General features: G+C 36.9%; 1 protein-coding gene across 8 annotated transcripts in view; it reads left to right on the top strand.

Moving 5' to 3' along the window:
* LOC106874397 (uncharacterized) overlaps positions 1–22,502 on the top strand; it is a 300,833-nt gene that overhangs the window by 209,814 nt on the left and 68,517 nt on the right. For all 8 annotated transcript variants that reach the window (XM_089359809.1, XM_052971686.2, XM_089359808.1 and 5 more), the window contains one exon: positions 247–406. In XM_089359809.1, the coding sequence (XP_089215935.1) occupies positions 247–406 (160 nt within the window). The remainder of the gene's footprint in view (positions 1–246; positions 407–22,502) is intronic.

A 22,502-nucleotide genomic window follows, 5' to 3' on the forward strand; every position in this document is an offset into this window, starting at 1 on the left:
GTTGTTGTAATCAGTATCATGGTCACCCAACAAACAACTGGAATCAGGCTCAAGTACTGTGGCCTGCTTTCCTTTTTCTGTCTCAAGTTGATGCTTATGATATCTAACACTACATCTAACATTTTATCATCAACTGTTATTGAAGTATAGATATAAAATGAGAATGAAAATTATAGTAAAACTTTTTAAAAATGTGAATAATATTGAATTTTTACATTGATATTATTGTTTTTATTTCATGTCTAGAATTCTGGTCTTGGAAATATAGTAAACCCTTTGATGTCACTAGCTTCAACTAGTGTCTACAGTATTCCAATGTTACTTCTAGTTGGATGGCGAGGTGAACCTGGCAAACGAGATGAACCACAGCATCTAGTTCAAGGACACGCTACACCAGGCCTTTTAGGTTTGCTATACTCAAATGGTTTTTTACTCTAATATCATTAAAAAATATTGTGATTTAATTGTTATCAGCCTCCAGCAATACCCACTCTTACACAGATAACATTACCTGTCATTTTCCCAAACTTTCTGCACCTAAATGTAATCTACACATCATTGCACTAAATCTACTCTGACTCAAAAGCACATTTCAATGAAATCATACCAATCTTGTCTCCTCTGACAGCGGGACACAACCACACCACTTATGACAACATTATTTCTCCTACCCTTGAACTTGAACAATATGCAATCAGAATCATCCAGGCTGCTACAAATGCTTGACTCCACCATCACAGAGGATCACACCTGAAAAATGTGTATCCTCAGATTTAACAAAACTGCAACACAAAGTCCGGCCTTCTTCTTCAGGCTGATCTCCCATCAACTACTAATCCTCTACAAGGATCAGGTGATCCTCATAATGAAATACCACTCCCACATCTGGAACAGTGCATTGCTACATAGGTTGCATTCATACAAAGGCTACCTGAGTGATTGGAATGAAGCTCCATACCAACACACTCCACTCTCTCATTCATAAATGTGTTGTCTTTTCTCTCTGCCTCTTCTTTCTGTTTGCCACTGGCTCATCTCATGCCACCACCATCCTCTTCTTGTTATCTCTTGCATTATGCTGTGTCTCACCACCCCAGCATGTTGGCCATCTGAAACTTCCTCTCTGCTTGTTCTGCTTGTTTTTTTTTTTTTTTCAATTGTCAACTTGCAACTGTTAAATAGGAATGTTAACTGTGTTGTTCTCACCAGGTTTGGAGAACCAGTAAAAGCTTTAAGTACAGTCTCTATCTTCACATCAATCCAGTAAAAAATTAAAAGCTAATTTTAGAGTAGTTTTCCTCCATTCTCTTATGAAGTGATAAATATTCTAAAATGAAAGAAAATATATAAAATAAGGCATTTGATACTAAACAAACAATAAAGAATTATTAAATGCCACAACAAGGGATGGGGAGAGTAGTCATAAATAACCAAGAGATTGGCGACCAAAAAGTTCTGAATCTACTGGTTTATGATCATTTGTCAATTTTAAGGTGAATATGCTCTAAAAAAATATCTGGTTTTTCCAGATGTGGATTTGTACAGTGCTGCATGCGAACAGCTTATCATGCTACTATCATCATGCTGCCAGCATCACCACTACCGTCATCACTTTTTTTTTCTTTACTAGTATAGGTTGGACAGTTCTGCAGTGCAGCATATTACTAGTCCTTTAATTCTGGAAATTCTTGATTGTCCCTTCCCTAATAATCACATTGAACTGTACTTCCTATGGTATCCAATTTGAGGTGTGTAAACTGCGTCTTTGAAAATTAAGTATTGTTGTGTCTAAGGTGGGTCATTATACCTATCGAAATTAAAATAAACACACAAATTGGTTCAATACTACTTCTTTATTTCACCAACTACTCATGGGTTTTTTTAAGGTGTTGATTGAACAGTTAATTGGTTGTTAGTTACAGGCATTCAAATAATTATCTATTTATTCTTTATGCAATAAAATAAATTGTTTTTATATGATAAAAGCTGTGCAACAATCATCATTATGGATGTCAACAGGAGGATTAAATTTTTTCGTCTTATATCTCCTCTCTTTCTTATATATATACAAATATATATGTGTGTGTGTGTGTATATAACAAATAAGAAAATGGAGAGGATATAAAGTCGACAGACATCAGCCAGTAAACATGTAAGTATGTCTATTTATTCAATTGTAAAGGATGAATACGCACACATGTATGAGTTATACAGATTAGCGAGTGGAAAAGCTGGTAACTGCATAGACAAGGGTGTGAATACATATAAGTATATAGAAACAAATGAGCAAATGAGCAAAAATATAAATGGGTGTGCACGTACCTGCACACCCATTTATATTTTTGCTCATTTGTTTCTATATACATGTATATATTATACATGTGTGTGTATTCATCCTTTACAATTGAATAAATAGACATACTTACATATTTACTGGCTGATGTCTATCGACTTTATATCCTCTCCATTTTCTTATTTGGGTAAATCACTCTTTTACCCCCGCCCAGATATAATACTCAATTGCAAGATTGCCATGCAATAACTAGCACTTGACTATGAATAAGTGGGTACACTACCAGCAGTATATTAGATAGGTACTATCCCTTAGTTGGTTTCTCAACCTCTAACTCACACAGAAATAAATAAATATATATATATATAATGTATATAAGGCACATGGCTCAGTGGTTAGAGCATTGGGCTCACAAGAATGAAGTAGTGAATTTGATTCCAAGACCAGGCTGTGTGTTGTGTTCTTGAGCAAGACACTTTATTTCACATTGTTTCAGTTCACTCATCTGCAGAAATGAGTTGCAATGTCACAGGTCCCAAGTTCTATTGGCTTTTGCCTTTCCCTTGGATAACATCAGTGGTATGAAGAGGGGATGCTGGTATGCATGGGCGACTGCTGATCTTCTATAAGCAATCTTACCTGGACTTGTGCCCTGGAGGGGAACTTTCTAGGTGCAGGAGGTCTTAAAAGACATGTTAGGATCCACAATGAGCAGAACTTACTTGCAGGTATTGGTAGTGCAAATCAGAGGTGCAATCTGTGTGGGTGTTTTTTCAAAACACTGTCTGGTTTAAAAAGCCACATCAGACGCCATGAAAGGGCTAAGGTGTAGGTGCAGGAGGTGGTCAAACTCTGTTTAAGGAGTAGACAACCACCATATATATATATATATAGGTGGGGGGGGGGGGAATTCGCACAAAAAAAATAAACAAAAGACGAAGACAGGTGGTGTAGACAACAAACAGATGTATTAGTTTAATGGTCAGGAAGTGAAAAAGTCTTTAACATTTCAAGCCTACGCTCTTCCACAGAAAGGAACACAGTAAGAAACAAGGAGAGAAAATAAAGAATGTGTAGTGGCTAGTGATCTATCATGGCGAATGCCGGACAGAGGGGTCACACAGGTGAGCTTCGAAGAAGGGGAGATAATAAAGTAGTGGTGATATGTATACTACCAATGCATTCCGGCATTGCCTGGGTGTTATGACCTATAAGCACATTGAATTATTTGCTCCTTTCTTATGGGCAGAATCAGCACAGCTGATATATAGTTAATGGAATAATGGAAGGGGCAAAGTTCAGAGAGCTACTACCTCTGTTTGTAACAAAGGGCCTCTCCCTCAAAGTGAAAAGCAGATTGCAAGATGCCTGTGTATGAACAGCTATACTACATGGCATACAAACTTACCCTCTCCACCCTATAATGTTATCCAAATGAAAGGCAAAGGCCAATACAGCTTAACACTAGTGACAAATGAAGCCAGCATGCTCTGCTAGATGGGTAATGTCAGTGTGTACATACGACAGTGTAAGTGATTTGAGAGAAAAACTGGGTATACAAGGTATCAGATATAGTGTGCAAGAGAGAAGACTGCACTTGTATGACCATGTAATGAAGATAGTTGCATCAAGAGGTGTCAGTCTCTAATTGTAGAGGGAAAATATGGAAGGAGTAGACCCATGAAGATGTGGGATGAAGTGATGAGAAAGGATCTTCAGATGTTGGGCTTCACAATGGGGATGACAGGGGACCAAGATTCGTGGTGGTTTGCTGTGCTTGAGAAGATGCATCAAGCTAAGTAAAATCATGGTTGTCCTTGCATATAGGCATGTCCCCTTGTTGTGTCATGGATTTGAATATTTCATTGCTAATAATGTTATGACGATGCTGGGATATGCACAAAGGTGTAGGAATAGTATTACCGAAATAAATATTTGGATATGGTTATCTAGAATAGCCTTTCACAGAATTAATATGTCCGCGTAGAACATATTCCATACTACACCAAACGTAGGTACGATATTAAACTAACACAGTGATCCAATACGAATGATCAATGCTGTCAACTTCTGACAGTTCACACTGTTTCTTTATTTTATTGAAATGGGTCAGTCCACTTATGGTCACATGTGGGTGGTCAGGATCCTTCCTCAACACCTTCCCTTTTTTGAGAATTAGCTTTCCATAACCTCTCCCCTTTTTGAGAATTAAACTCCGTCCAGAGTTTTAATATCTCTTACACTCAGGGTTTAATTCCAGTATTTCTATTCTTTTCTTTTTTCTAGAACTTGAACGTGTAGTTTGGGTTTGTTTGAGTGTTGTACAATACTCTCATGGGGATTTCATCTCTCATGACTGTTTCTTCCATACATCTTTTTTCAAGTTGGTTTATATGTTCGAAATTTTTTCCTTTTACCAGGAATATTTTCCCAATTTGTTTAATAATTAAACCATCCTCCCAACTTTCTTTACCATATCTATAAAAAAAAACTATATAAAAAACTTTGTCACCTAACTTGAAGAATTTTGAAGTATATTTGTTGTTCGCCATTTTTCTATTTTTACTCAGTATCAGCTTATGAAAAATGGATCTGATCTTTCTAGCAAACATTAATTCTACAGGTGACATTCCAGATGGTGTATTCAGATTAGGTGTTGCTCGGTGCACTCTTAGAAATTGTTGAAGTGCTAGGTCATCCATTACTTCATTGTTCACCTTTTTTAAAGCTTTCTTAAAAGAATCAACAAAACACTCTGTTTGTCCATTTGACTTAGGATGATATGGCAGAGTGGTCACATGTTTGATAATGAACATTTTACAAAATGTTTTAAACTTGTCTGAAGTAAACTGAGTTCCATTATCAGGTACAATGATATCAGGAATACCATATCTGGTGAACAATTTGTGCAAAAAACTTACTGTAACCACAGATGTTGGGTTTTTACAATTACACAATTACACACTTCAGGTCACTTTGGAAAACTGCATCGACCCAATTCATCCGAGAAAACATCAGGGAACAACCTTTCCACTTGTTTTTTTCAAATTTTCTGACTCTGTATTTGAATTAGTGCACGACTCCATTACATTTTTACAAAAATTATTTATGGGTAAATTCCATAAGTTGAACAGTTCCATAATCAGTTCCAAAAAGGTTACTTGTATTTTTTAATACATAAGCTTTCACTTTTATAGTCTTACCACGAAATATAATGTTACAGATATATTTGCCTTTAAAAATTAATTTAATCCCTGAGACACCAAGGGCAATTTTCAATGTTTTCTGTGGTGTAAGTTTCTCGATTTTTTTCCATATTTTAAAAGTAATATCCCTACCTGTATCTAATTGTAATTTTACATTCGTATTATTAATTTTTACATACACAAATTTCCTTTCAGGCTTGTTCATATTTCTTGTCACTGATAAATTGTTTACATGATTTTTTTCTGTTGAACTACTTTCCAGGTTTTGTTTTACAGTGTGATTTTTTATGACCTATCTTACCACACTTGAAGCATTTTCTCTTTTCATAAAGGCAGTCAGATCTGTAGTGTAATACTCTACATCCAAAACATGGGTTAAATTTCTACTTTTCATTACTTACTTTCGGTTGTCCTGATTGTATATGAGAGCAGTTTCTCACTTCAATTTCTTCCATATAACTTAGGTTTATCATTCTCTGACATTCCTCAGATATTTCTTGCAGTGTTAGCTTCTGATTTTGTGCTAATTTAGTCAGAATTTGGTTATGAATTTTTGAGTCTTTCTTTCACATTAAACCTCTAAAATAACATTTAACAGAGTTAATATGTTCAGGCAGAAGCTACTCCACACTATGCCAAACATAAGTGTGATACTGAACTAACACAGTAATCCAATACAGACAACCAAAGCTATCAAGTGCTCTGCTGTCAAAAGCCACCAGATCACACAGTTTCTTTCTTTTATAGAAATGAGTCAGACCACGTATGCATATATAAATACATATTATCTATCTATCTGTCTATCTATCTATCTATCTATCTATCTATCTATCTATCTATCTATATATATATATATATATATATATATATATATATATATATATATATATATATATATATATATATACATATACATATATATATACATATACATATATATGACTGTGTGGTAAGTAGCTTGCTTACCAACCACATGGTTCTGGGTTCAGGCCTCAGGCTGACCAAAGCCTTGTGAGTGGATTTCGTAGACGGAAACTGAAAGAAGCCCATCGTATATATGTATATGTATATATATATATATATATATAGACCAGATCTGTGGCTGGTGTAAGGTCCCCTCTCGACCCAGAGTAACGTGGTGGTGGAACAAGGATGTAGACGGGGCTATTAGACAAAAGAAACAGGCTTGGAAGGACTGGAAGAACGGTGGTAGCAGGGAATTGTACCAATCTGCCAGAAGGGAAGCTAGGCGACAGGTTTATTTAGCCAGAGGGGAAGCAGATAAGAAAAGATTTGCCAATGTTCTGCGCCGTGAGGACCAAAGACTCGAGGTATTTCGTGTTGCAAGACAGTGTAGGAGAGAGAATAGTGATGTTGTAGGAGAGAAATGTGTTCGCATGGATGATGGTACGCTTGCACTAAATGAGGCTGCAAAGAAAGAGGTCTGGAGATGCCACTACGATAGATTGCTTAATAAAGAGAATGAATGGGAGAAAGAGAGCCTGCCGTATGTCAACCCAACAGAGGGACCAGCTATCCTAGTTGACAGTACCAGGGTAGATAAAGCAATTAAGAGTATGAAGACAGGGAAAGCCCCCGGCCCATCAGGAATCACTGCAGAGATGCTCAAAATATCTGGCAGTGTTGGCTACAGCCTAGTCACCCGTATTACGAACCAGGTGATACACGAAGGAGTCATACCCAATGACTGGTGTAGCAGCACCATAGTAAACTGCTACAAAGGTAAAGGTGACGCTTTAGACACTAATAATTACAGATGCATCAAGCTGTTAGATCAGGTTATGAAAGTTACGGAGAGGGTCATAGCCCAACTAATTAGGGAGCAAATCAATTTAGATGAGATGCAGTTTGGGTTCGTGCCAGGTAAAAGCACCACTGATGCCATATTTCTAGTGAGATAGCTGCAGGAGAAATATCTAACCAAGGATAAACCTCTGTACCTGGCCTTCGTTGACATGGAGAAAGCCTTTGACAGGGTCCCCCGATCCCTTATCTGGTGGTCAATGAGGAAACGGGATAGAAGAATGGTTAGTGAGAGCTGTGCGAGCCATGTACAGAGATGCTGTCAGTAAGGTGAAGGTTGGAAATGAGTACAGTTATGAATTCTGGGTAGAGGTAGGGGTCCACCAAGGTTCCGTCCTCAGCCCCCTCCTATTTATCATAGTCCTCCAGGCGATCACAGAGGAGTTCAAGACAGGTTGCCCTTGGGAGCTCCTCTGTGCTGATGACCTTGCACTAATTGCGCAGTCACTATCAGAACTAGAGGAGAAGTTTAAGGTGTGGAAGCAAGGACTAGAATCGAAGGGCCTTAGAGTCAACCTAGCAAAAACCAAAATCCTAATAAGTAGGAAGGTAGATAAAACACAAACCCCTTCAGGTAGATGGCCCTGCTCAGTATGCAGTAAAGGAGTAGGTAGTAACTCTATAAGATGTACCCGGTGCAAGCTATGGACACATAAGAGGTGCAGCAATATCAAAGGCAGATTAACTACAAAGTTAGTCTTTGTATGTGGAAGATGTTCAGGTGCAATAAACACTGTAAACAAACAGGAAACAACTTCTATCTCATTCCAGGGAGAAAAACTAGAGGTAGTTGATAGCTTCCGCTATCTGGGTGACCAAGTTAGTAGTGGGGGTGGGTGCGCTGAAAGTGTAACTGCTAGAATAAGAATAGCCTGGGCCAAGTTTAGAGAGCTCTTACCTCTGCTGGCGACAAAGGGACTCTCACTCAGGGTAAGAGGCAGACTGTATGACGCATGTGTACGAACAGCCATGCTACATGGCAGTGAAACATGGGCTGTAACTGCTGAGGACATGCGTAAGCTCGCAAGGAATGAAGCCAGTATGCTCCGCTGGATGTGTAATGTAAATGTGCATACCCGTCAGAGTGTAAGTATCTTGAGAGAAAAGCTGAACATAAGAAGCGTCAGTAGTGGTGTGCAAGAGAGACGATTGTGCTGGTTTGGACATGTGGTGAGAACGAATGAGGATAGTTGCGTGAAAAAGTGCCACTCCCAAACAGTTGAGGGAACCCGTGGAAGAGGTAGGCCCAGGAAGACCTGGGCTGAGGTGGTGAGGCAAGACCTTCGAACCTTGGGCCTCACCGAGGCGATGACTACTGACCGAGACCTTTGGAAATGTGCTGTGCGTGAGAAGACCTGGCAAGCCAAGTGAGATCGTTGCCAGTGCCACTGAACTGGCTCTTGTGCGGGTGGCACATAAGATGTACCATCCTGAGCGTGACCGTTGCCAGTACCGCCTGACTGGCCTTGTAGGGTTTTCGAGCGAGATCGTTGCCAGTGCCCCTGGACTATCTCTTGTGCGGGTGGCACATAAAAGACACCATTTCGAGCGTGGCCGTTTTTGTGCGGGTGACACGTAAAAGCACCCACTACACTCTCTGAGTGGTTGGGGTTAGGAAGGGCATCCAGCTGTAGAAACTCTGCCAAATTAGATTGGAGCCTGGTGTAGCCATCCGGCTGCACCAGTCCTCAGTCAAATCGTCCAACCCATGCTAGCATGGAAAGCGGACGTTAAATGATGATGATGATGATGATGATATATATATATATATATATATATGTATATATGTATATGTATGTATGTGTGTGTATATGTTTGTGTGTCTGTGTTTGTCCCTCCAACATCGCTTGACAACCGATGCTGGTGTGTTTATGTCCCCATAATCTAGCAGTTCGGCAAAAGAGACTGGTGGAATAAGAACTAGGCTTACAAAGAATAAGTCCTGGGGTCGATTTTCTCAATTAAAGGTGGTGCTCCAGCATGGCCGCAGTCAAATGACTGAAGCAAGTAAAGAGTAATATATGTATATATATATATATATATATATATATATATATATATATATATATATATATATACAATATATATATATATATTTTATATGTATATATATTTTATATGTATATATATTTCATATATATATATTTTATATAAATATATATATATATATATATATATATATATATATATATATATATATATATATATATATATATATATCATCATCATCATCATCATCGTTTAACGTCCGTTTTCCATGTTAGCATGGGTTGGACGATTTGACTGAGGACTGGTGAAACCGGATGGCAACACCAGGCTCCAATCTAAATTTGGCAGAGTTTCTACAGCTGGATACCCTTCCTAACGCCAACTACTCAGAGAGATATCATATAAATATAAATATATATGTATATCTATAAATATTTATATATATATATCATCATCATCATCATCATCGTTTAACATTGTTTGGTTGTTTGTATTGGATTACTGTGTTAGTTCAGTATCACACTTATGTTTGGCATAGTGTGGAGTACCTTCTGCCTGAACATATTAACTCTGTGAAATGTTATTTTAGAGGTTTAATGTGAAAGCATGGGTTGGACGATTTGACTGAGGACTGGTGAACCAGATGGCTACACCAGGCTCCAATCTGATTTGGCAGAGTTTCTACAGCTGGATGCCCTTCCTAATGCCAACCACTCTGAGAGTGTAGTGGGTGCTTTTACGTGCCACCGGCACGAAGTCCATTCAGGCGGTACTGGCAACGGCCACGCTCAAAATGGTGTCTTTTACGTGCCACCTGCACAGGAGCCAGCCCAGCGGCACTGGCAACGATCTCACTCAAATGTCTTTACACGTGCCACCGGCACAAGTGCCAGGAAGGCGACGCTGGGCACAACTGCCATCCTGATTTCGCTTTTGCAAGTCGAGTTTTGTGTCCAATGAAGGGGACGACATTGGCATGGGTGCCAGTCGTCGAATTTAGTTCGATTTCGATTTCACTTGCCTCAACAGGTCTTTGCAAGCGGAGTTTAGTGTCCAATGAAAGAAAGGTAAGCATAAGTGGGCTAGCTACACCCCTGACAGAGGCCTTGGATTTAGGTCTCACTTGGCTTGCCGGGTCTTCTCATGCACAGCACATTTCCAAAGGTCTTGGTCAGAAGTCATCGCCTCGGTGAGGCCCAGTGTTTGGAAGTCGTGCCTCACCACCTCGTCCCAGGTCTTCCTGGCCTACCTCTTCCACAGGTTCCCTCAACTGCTAGGGTGTGGCACTTTTTCACACAGCTATCCTCATCTATTCTCGCCACATGACCATACCAGCACAATCGTCTCTCTTTCACACCACAACTGATGCTTCTTAGTTTCAACTTTTCTCCCAAGATACTTACACTCTGTCAGGTATGCACACTGACATTACTCATCCATTGGAGCATACTGGCTTCATTCCTTGCGAGCCTATGCATGTCTTCAGCAGTCACGGCCCATGTTTTACTGCCATGTAGCATGGCTGTTTGTACAAATGTGTCATACAGTCTGCCTTTTACTCTGAGGGAGAGACCCTTTGTCACCAGCAGAGGTAAGAGCTCTCTGAACTTTGCCCAGGCTATTCTTATTCTAGCAGCTACACTTTCGGTGCACCCTTCTCCAATACTAACTTGGTCACCCAGATAGCGGAAGCTATCAACCACTTCTAGTTTTTCTCTCTGGAATATGGCAGAAGTTGTTTTCTGCACATTTACAGTGTTTATAGCTCCTGAACATCTGCTACATACAAAAACTAACTTCCTAGTTAACCTTCCTTTGATATTGCTGCACCTCTTATGTGTCCATAGCTTGCACTGGGTGCATCTTATAGAATTTCTACCTACGCCTTTTCTACAGATCATGGAGGGCCATCTACCTGAAGGGGTCTGTGTTTTTTCTACCTTCCTACTTATTAGGACTTTGGTTTTAGCTAGGTTGACTCTAAGGCCCTTCGATTCTAGTTCTTGCTTCCAGACCTGAAGCTTTTCCTCCAGTTCTGATAGTGACTCAACAATTAGTGCAAGGTCATCAGCATAGAGGAGCTCCCAGGGGCATCCTGTCTTGAATTCTTCTGTTATAGCCTGGAGGGCTATGATAAATAGGAGGGGGCTGAGGACTGAACCTTGGTGGACCCCTACCAGTACCTGGAATTCTTCACTGTACTCATTGCCAATCCTCACCTTACTGACAGCCTCTCTGTACATGGCTCGCACAGCTATCACTAACCATTTTTCTATCCCTAGTTTCCTCATTGACCACCAGATGAAGGATCGGGGGACCCTGTCAAAGGCTTTCTTCATGTCAACAAAACCCAGGTACAGAGGTTTATCTTTGGCTAGGTATTTCTCCTGAAGCTGTCTTACCAGAAATATAGCATCAGTGGTGCTTTTCCGTGGCACGAACCCAAACTGCATCTCATCTAAACTGACTCTCTCCCTAAGTAGTTGGGCTATGACCCTCTCCGTGACTTTCATTACCTGATCTAACAGCTTGATACCTCTGTAATTATTTGTATTTAAAGCGTCACCTTTACCTTTGTAGCAGTTGACTATGGTGCTGCTACACCAGTCATTGGGTATGACTCCTTCGTGTATCACCTGATTAACAATACGGGTGACTAGGCTATAGCCGACACTGCCTGATATTTTGAGCATCTCTGCAGTGATTCCTTATGGGCCAGGGGCCTTCCCTGTCTTCATACTCTTAATTGCTTTATGTACCATGGTACTGTCAACTCGGATAGCTGGTCCCTCTGTTGGGTCGACATTCGGCAGACTCTCTTTCTTCCATGCATTCTCTTTATTGAACAATCTTTCATAGTGGCGTCTTCTAACCTCTTTCTTTGCAGCCTCGCTCGTTTAGTGCAAGCGTACCATCTTGCAACACGAAATACCTGAAGTCTTTGGTCCTCACAGCGCAGAACACTGGCAATTTTTTTCTCATCTGCTTCCCCTCTGGCTAAATGAACATATATATATATATATATATATATATATATATATATATATATATATATATATATATATATACTAGCAGTAACCCAACGTTCTCTGGGTGTGACTCATTACGCTATCTACGATAAATCTTGCTAGGTGAAAATCAACTAAAAAAGAAAGTGTCACAACAAAAAAACCCTTATGATGTAAATATGTTCATAATTCAAATGATGATGAAATTAATGGGGATAGTCTGAAGGCTGTTTTGCATAACATTATTAAGCGTACGTAAATTTCATCCGTCTAATTGGCTATACAAATGCTTGTGCAAAACAACTTTTTGCGCTGCCCTGATTATACATAGCAGGGTAATCCCTTTTCGCAGGAGCTAGGATGGCAATTTGTGATGAAGCAATTGCTGGCGATCTGTTGCTACACAGTTTTGCCAGAATTCTATCAGATTGGGCAGAAGATGTTGATGCACCATTTTGCATTGTGTTCAAAGTAGCTTCTGGAATGTGGTGAATTGCTGCAGTCTGTTGTTGTCATTTTAAACCGATTGCTTTCTTTCCCCAGCAAACTCTCTTCTTTGAAGGCATAATCTATGTATATATTAAAAATGTTTTACACATTTTTTTCTGTATTTTACCTTTCACCCTGCATTTTCTTGAGCATGTAGAAGAGTATATGAACCTTTTTGTGTGCGTATGGGTATATACACGTGTGTGTGTGTGTGTGGGTATGTATATATATATGTGGGTATATATATATATATATATATATATATATATATATATATATATATATATATATATATATATATATACATATATATATATATGCGGGTATGTATGTATATATGTACATGTATATGTACATGTGTATGGTTGCATATATATGTGGGTGTACATGCGAAAGTTTCACGCAAGTGTGAGTGTGCATATGCATCTATAGCATGTGCATATTTTAGATGTGTATTTGAATATAATTGTGCACATTTGGGTATGTGCACAAATGTGAGGGCACACATGTGCGTGGATATGCATATGTGTGCATTGTGTGTGCAGGTATTTATATATGTACATGTGTATGGTTGCAAATATGTGTGAGTGAGCTTAATCATATATAGCATGTGTGTATTTTAGATGTGTATTTGAATATAATTGTGCGCATATGGGTATATGCACATGTGTGTGAGCGTAAATGTGTGTGCAGATATGCTTACGTGTACATGCATGGTTGCATATATAGGTGCATGTGTGGGTATGCATGTATGTGTTTCACATGAGCATGAGTGAGTATATGCACATAGGCACATGTAAATGGGTGTGCATGCATGCACGTGTGTGTATGTACATGCGTGCTTATGCAATTTCTGTGTGCATTTTTACTTCCTTACTTGTTTACTCTCTCCCCTTTAGTTTTTTCCCCTTATTTAACGGTCATTCTAATAGCGCTTTTGTCTAAATAATGGTCAATTACATAGTAATTTCCCTTTGTTTAACGGTCATTTTCATATCATTATTTGATTGCCTCGATAAGTGACGAGATGCCGGAGTAGGTTTCCGCCCTGACATCCGAAACTCTTATTATGGCAACCGAACAATTGTCACATATTATGTTACAGATATATTACAGATATATATATATATATATATATATATATATATATATATATATATATATATATATATATATATATATATATTATATATATTATATACATATCTATTAAATATACATATTATACAGATATATATGTTATATATATATTATATATTAGTTGAAAAATATTGTTATAGGTATAAATATACCATAAACAATTATAGAAAAATGGAGGAGAAAAAAGATGTTGCATCAAAATTTGATTCAATACAAATTAGGATTCAATACATACGCATGTTTCAAAGGACGATATGAATATGTAAGAAAAAAAATTCTTCACTCTGATGAGAATGACAATGCATGAATTTAATTATAATTACTATGACTATAATTTTTTTCTTACATATTTCTATTGTCCTTTGAAACGCATGTGTGTATTGAATCGTAATCTGTATATATATAAAAGGCAGGATGTGTGTGTGTACGTGAATGTAGTTTATGCACGTCCACAAATTAGCATGCATGCTGCTTCAATTTTAGGAGGATATTCATCATGACCCTAGCTGCATTTTCGTCAACTTTTTCTCTCAGAGGCACCCGCATATAGCTGTAAAAATCGATTTTCAACCATAACATTTACCAATTTTGAAGTTTGCTAACATGGCAAAGTCAAAGTGTGCGTATGCGCATGAAGGAGAGAGAGAAATTGTATTGATGTATGTGTGACAGATAGAGATTGTTTGCCAGCGTCTAACAAAAAAAAGTAAAGAAAAGTGGGAGAGGGAAACAGAAAGCGTCTAACGAAAGAAAAAGTGGGAGAAGGGAGTAAGGAAGACAGTGTCAGCAGTCATGAAAAATGAAAATGGAAAATGCTTTTTTTTTTTAAAACATGGGATATTGTTTCAAATATAGGATGTTTTTAAAAGACAAAGACTTTTGTTGTTTTTTTCTCTATTGAGGAAAAAAGTGTTTTGTTGATATACGGGCAACACACACACATACATACGATCATGTATGTGTAAAAAACATAGGTATGCAATTGGTGTATGTACGTGCGTGTGTGTATGTGTATGTGTGTGTGTGTGTGTGTGTGTGTGTGTGTGTGTGTGTGTGTGTTACCCTTATATATATATATAAGAGTAACACATATAATTTATAGTACATTATAGTATAATATTAGGTCTTAAGGCAGGCCATATCAATGTATAATTTACCAATAGCAGCTGTGGTTTATGCAAAACCTCCTAGAGATAATATAGTATAGATTTCAATTGTAATAGAGGATTGTTTATAATTTATAGTACATTATAGTATAATATTAGGTCTTAAGGCAGGCCATATCAATGTATAATTTACCAATAGCAGTTGTGGTTTTTACAATAGCTCCTAGAGATAATATAGTATAGATTTCCATTGTAATAGAGGATTGTTTATAACTTATCAATATTATTAATGTTATTGATAGTATTATGATGGGTTGTCTCCCCTTAATGGACCTTTGTTTAAAAAGGAACTTATTTAACGTGTCATTTAACAGCAAATTTGAATATGGACTGGACTTAGAGACAATGTATTGGTATTTACCTCTTGTTCTTGATTTTTTGTTTATTTCCCTGAAGACGTGTAAGGCAAATTATATGTTTGACTTAAATTTGACAGTCAAATATAGCCTTATACAGAAATGTTGACATAGGAATGAATTTCAATAATAATGGATATTAGCATCAAAACTCTCTTTTAAATTTAAAACTTTGGATATATATATATATATATATATATATATATATATATATATATATATATATATATATATATATATATATATATATATATATATATATGTATATATATTTATATAGATAGGGTGATAAATTGAATATTAATTCAATTTGAAACCTAGTGGCCTAGCATATAAAAAAATCTGAAAATTCAGAAAAAATTGTATTACACGTGTATAAGGGATGACCACTAGGTGGACATCCAATATGCTAGAAAGAGGTCATCAACGACCCAACCACGAAGAAAAATAATGTTCTTCAGAAAAATTTCGCAAAACGCCAGAACAGGACAAAATGAGAAATATACAGAATAAAGAATTATCTATGGACAGCTGCAGTTTCGAACATTAACATTTTACTTACGTAACATCCGTGTTCTCATATATATATATATATATATGTATATATACACTTAAGACTTAGTTGTGATCTGAACATAACCGCTTCTGACACAGAGAATCGGGAGCCCTTTTGGGCATTCTATTTTCCTTGCTGGAAGGGTTCCTAACCCATGGGCAAAGAGGGGTTAGATGATGGCGGTGGTGTTTTCAAAGGGCTGGCATGTGTAACCTGATCACCTCTGCCGATCAAACTCCCAATCCATGTGCGCCCATCGCGACACTGATTCTGCCCAAATTTGACGTCGATGTTACTTAGTTTGGTTTGAAATAAAGAACTTGATTAGCTTAATAATCCCAACTTAATCCCGGGCAAAGCTGGGCTATACTGCTAATTTATATTAAATCTAATTTTGCTGCAACATCTTTTTTCTCCTCCATTTTTCTATAATTGTTTATGGTATATTTATACCGATAACGATATTTTTCAACTACTATTTTCATATTCTTATTACTTGCTCTGGCTGTTTTTTCTCATATATTATATATATATATATTTATTTATTTATTTATTTATTTATTTATGTGTTTCAGCCAAGTGGCTGCGGTCATGCTGGTGCACCACCGTGATTTTCACGTTCCTTGCATGGCTCTTCTCCCCCACCTGACATGGTCCAATCAAGAGTTTTGATGGCACATCTGGTGTATAAGAGAATTTGACACAGCTGCCCTAAACTGCGTCTCATTACGAGCCATTGGTTCGTCTGGTATCGTGGAGAGGAAAGCGTCAAGTTTTGTCTTGAAGACCTCCGCATGTCTCTCAAATGTTTTGGCAGGGCATTGAAGAGCTGAGGTCCTCTGAAACCAAGGCTGCTGCAGTATCTCGTTCTTATGTGAGATGCAGTGGACGGTACCTTTGGCACCATGCAGTGGCGACCCGTGCGGGCATTCCTGTAGTACTTGATACCAAAGTTTGGCACCAGTCCTTCCAGTATTTTCCATATGTATATTATTACATATCTCTCCCGCCTGCGCTCCAGGGAGTAGAGACCTAGTGCCTTCAGTCGCTCCCTGTAGTTCATCTGTTGGACTGTGGATATCTTTTTTGTATAGTGCCGCTGAATTGCCTCGAGTTCTGCTGTCCGCTTAACACTGTGTGGTGACCACAACTGAGAGCAATAGTCTAGGCGGCTCAGAACAAATGTCTTCCATAGAATCAACATGACTTTTTGATCCCTTGTACGGAAAGTCCTCAGTATCCACCCTGCCAGTTGTCTGCACTTTGCTGTCAACTTGACAATGTGCATGTGAAATGATGCATCACTACACATGTTGATGCCCAGATCTCTTACTGTTTGTGGTTCTGGGATTGCAGTACCTCCAGGCCCTGTGTATGCCAGTTGGGAGGTACTTGTGGTCTTGTAGCGCAGTACTTGAAATTTTTTTGCATTGAACTGCATATTATTTAAAAAATTTTTTTTTTTTTATATATATATATATATATAATATATGTGAAAAAATAAGTTAAAAAAAAACAATTCAATCTTATATATATGTATTATTTATATACTACACATATATATTATATACATATAGGCGTAGGAGTGGCTGTGTGGTAAGTAGCTTGCTTACAAACCACATGGTCCCGGGTTCAGTCCCACTGCGTGGCATCTTGGGCAAGTGCCTTCTACTATAGCCTCGGGCCGACCAATGCCTTGTGAGTGGATTTGGTAGACGGAAACTGAAAGAAGCCTGTCGTATATATGTATATATATATATGTATGTGTGTATGTGTTTGTATGTCTGTGTTTGTCCCCCGAACATCGCTTGACAACCGATGCTGGTGTGTTTACGTCCCCGTAACTTAGCGGTTCGGCAAAAGAGACCGAAAGAATAAGTACTAGGCTTCCAAAGAATAAGTCCTGGGGTCGATTTGCTCGACTAAAGGCGGTGCTCCAGCATGGCCACAGTCAAAAGACTGAAACAAGTAAAAGAGTAAAAGAATATATATATTACATATATGATATATATATTATATACGTATATATTATATACATATATATTACATATATAAGATATATATATATATATATACATATATATATATATATATTATTTATACACTACACACACACACACACACACACACACACAGATATATATATATATATCGGCATAGCTGGAAAACTTGGGGAGTGATTACATGACTTTCTGAAAGATAGAAGTCAGGCAGTAGTGGCCAATGGAGCCACCTCAAAGAAAATACAAATAGTGAGCAGTGTTCCACAGGGCACTGTCTTGGGACCATTGCTTTTCATAGTGGCCCTCTCAGATATGCCCTCAACTACCCGGATAGCCACCCTTGCTAGCCACGCAGATGATACGAAAGTCTTGCAGGAAATACAGAACCTCAGCGATGTTGCACATCTGCAGCAGGAGTTGAATTGAATTTGCAGATGGGCTGAGGATAATAATATGCAATATAGTTCTGAAAAAATTTCAAGCCCTGTACTACCAGCATCCAAAACTGAATATGAAACATACAGGGTACACTGGTCCACAGGGAATTACAATTTGAGAGCCTAAATCAGTGAAGGTCCTGGGTATCGTCATGAGTGATGATACCTCTTTCCAAGTGCACATTACCAAGATGGTGACAAAGTGCAGACGACTGGCTTGATGGATCCTAAGAACATTCAGTACCAGAGATAATGAAATCATGATGCTCGTATGGAGGAAATTTGTTCTCATCCACCTGGATTACTGCTCCCAGCTATGTTCACCCAACAGTGTAAAATTTACAGTGGACCTTGAAGCAATCCAGCGAAGCTTCACAAAGAAGATCATCTCTTTGCAACAGCTCAGTTACTGGGAAAGGTTCAAAAAGCTAAGACTCTACTCTCTGGAGCGAAGGTGAGAGATGTATGTGGTAATATACATCTGGAAGATCCTGGATGGAATTGTGCCAAATTTTGGCATTGAAAGCTACACCGATGCCAGAACGGGTCGACACTGCATAGTGCGAAACATCCTAGCAATGCCATCACACTTCAGGACCAGTTACTGCAACAGCCTGGGATCATGGGCCCACAGCTTTTTAATATTCTCCCAAACAACATGAGGACCTTGCACATAGTCGATGCAGGCATTTTAAAATCAAGGCTGGACCTCATCCTGTTGAGATTCCCAGATGATACTACCTCACAGCAACAGGGGCAAATTAGGGTAGCTACATCAAACTCCATTCTTCACCAAGTGCCACATATTGGAAAAGGCTTTCAGTAATAACAGTGTAGCAAAACGGTGGTGCATCATCATGGCCACAGCTCTGAGCTGAAACTACATAATAGAAAAAAAGAAAAATATATATTTATATATTATATACATATATATTACATCTATAAGATATATATATATATATATATATATATATATATATATATATATATATATGTACATATATACATGTTTTCTTCGAAACAAATTACTGAAGGATAGAGATTTGAATATCACCTACATTTAACTCCATTTCTAAATTTATATATATACTAGCAGAAATACCGGGTTAAAGAGAATAATGAAATCTAAAAACGCCGTCTAGACTACGCATCATCTTTGTATATAGAGATGTATATACGCACACGCACCCAAACACACGTATATATATGTATATCAATATAAATATATGAAAGTCAATGAAGTTTCGTAAAAGAAGGTGATCATGTACATACTTTCTTGCTGTTGTGATTATAACACCTCATTGTAAACTATGTTCCTTGTTTTCCCTTGTGGAGCATATACAAATAGGTTTTTTGTTGCTGCTCACTCTTGAGCAGCCAACATACAGTTGTCCATGTGAGAAGCAGGGCTCTTCCAAGAGAAGACCAGCTACCAGCTACAGACAGTGTTTGACCCTGAGATTTGTTTATGGACATGGCAAAAGTCACACGAAGGGGGAATTGTAGTCTTCTGAATGTAAAAGGAATGTCTGCTCCTGATGGAGTAAGAGGAATTCTTGGAATAAAGACATCATCCCCTTTTGCACATCCAGAAAGAATGGTAGCCTCGATAATGTGTGACATCATTTTCTAAATAATGCTCATCTGTTATGTTCGGGTTAAAATTTCATCAACATCAAAAATATATGAATCTTCATGGGAGTTATGGCCGTTATGCAAAGAATATAATTTCCAAATTTCATAAAGATCCATTCAGTACTTTTGACGTAGTTTTGGATAAGAAAACAAATGACTAATGTGTGTGTTTGTGTGAATGTGTATGTGTGTGTGATGGGTGTATATATGTATAGATATCTGTATGCATGTATATATGTATATATGTGTACATATTACATGTACATCTATATATATATATATATATATATATATATATACATCTACACATATGTATACATATACATGTATGCATATAGATCTATATATATATATATTTCTATATATATATATATATATATATATATATATATATATATATATATATATATATATACATATACGTGTACATCTATATGTATACATATACATCTCTTTCTCTCTCTCTTTCTCTCTTTCTCTCTGAAAGTATCTGTCATTACAGTATCGAAATGGTGTACATGTATATGTATACATATACATCTCGCTCTGTCTCTCTCTTTCTGTCTCTCTCTTTCTGTCTCTCTCTTTCTCTCTCTGTGAAAGTATCTGTCACTACAGTATCGAAATGTGATTGTTTCAGTTAGTGGAATAGTTTCATTTTTAAAATGAAAGTATTTGACATGAGTGTTTTTGTTTCACTTTTGACACGTAATACTTAAATAGTGGAGGAGATATTATGTTGCCGTGTGCTCGAACTCTGCAAGAAGTTAAAAAAAATTTTTGACTAAAACACAACTGGAACCCTAAGTAAGGCTTGTGTAAAATTTGAATGAAATTGGTTGCGTAGTTCTCGAGTTTTAGGGATTCACACACACAGACAGACACACATTCTCATTTATATATATATATATATATATATATATACATATCAATATTATATATATATATATGATATATATATATATATACATTATATATATATATATATATGACATATATATATATATATATATATATATATATATATATATATATATATATATTATATATATATATATATTATATATATATTTATATCATATATATATATTATACATATATATCATATATATGTATATATTATATGTATATATATAAGATTAAATAAATGGAGTTATACGCATGTTAAATCATTTCTTTTATTTCCGACATATGTTTCGAAGATTACAATTGGTTCATTCCAAAGGAATGAATGATGTTGAGAAAGATGTAATCTTCTCTTCAGGGAAATACATAAAAATCAACTCAACCATAAGACATTATTACCGAATGTGACAACTGCGTGTAGAGAAGAACGCTACATAGCTTATTTGAAAAAAACGTTGGAAAGTGCAACGCTACGAGACAGTACATTGGACGAGGAAGGAAGAAAAGGAGGAAGGAAGAAAAGCAGGATAAAAGAGAAAATTAGAATCTGGAGTGGAAAGTAAATAGAACAATTCTTAAACCAGATTAAAGTTGAAAGAAAAGTATTTTATGTGTAATGGAAGTGTATAAGGGAAATAATTGTGTATTTATACTTTAGTATTGACATATATATACACACACGATAAACGTGTGGTAATATTATTTATATAGGAAAATGATGCTTGTGTATACTAGTAAGAGATCAAGTGTTTTAACAATATATAAAGGTGATCAATGCTCTGTTGATCTAAAGAGAGAGAGAGTGTGTCATTAAATGAAATGGAAATTAGAAGGGAAAAGTTAAAGAATTAATGGAGTTAAAAAATTACTTGTTTGAACTAAGTTAATATTTGTACCAAATTTTACTTCGATATCCATGCTCGATAGGTGTTAATGCAAGGATATACTTATGAATAAAATAAAGTAAAGGGTTCTATTTTGTGTAGAGCAGTATGTTATTCGTAATAATGTTGGGAAAAAAATATTTATATATTTTTTTGAAGGGAGCTGAATGTAAGAAGAAGCAATGAAATCAAAAGAATATAGTTGTAGAGTCCCATCGTATTGATCATTGTTGAAAGTAATGTTGATGTTATGTTATATTGAAAGTAATGTTTAAGTTCATGTTATATAGAAGTGCTGAATGTCCTAATTTGCATTCAAAAGATAGAAAGTGTTCAGATAACATATAATGGTATAATTAACTTGTATAACTTGTAGTATGTAAATAAATTAATAAATAAGTTGTACCAGTTATATAAAGTTGGAAGAGTTACTTATATGAACTAAATGTATGTCTTTGCCAATGTTTACATCTATATGCTCTTTCAATAATCGTGTTAACAGTTTATTCTTTGAGAACAAAATGAAGAACAGTTCCATATTACATAACGGACAAAATTCCTTACCTTAATTGTATGGTATTGATGCAAAGAGAATTAACCAGTCTAAATT

The sequence above is a fragment of the Octopus bimaculoides genome, chromosome 11 (assembly GCF_046866305.1).
Source record: "Octopus bimaculoides isolate indiv1 chromosome 11, ASM4686630v1, whole genome shotgun sequence".
Lineage (NCBI taxonomy): Eukaryota > Metazoa > Mollusca > Cephalopoda > Octopoda > Octopodidae > Octopus > Octopus bimaculoides.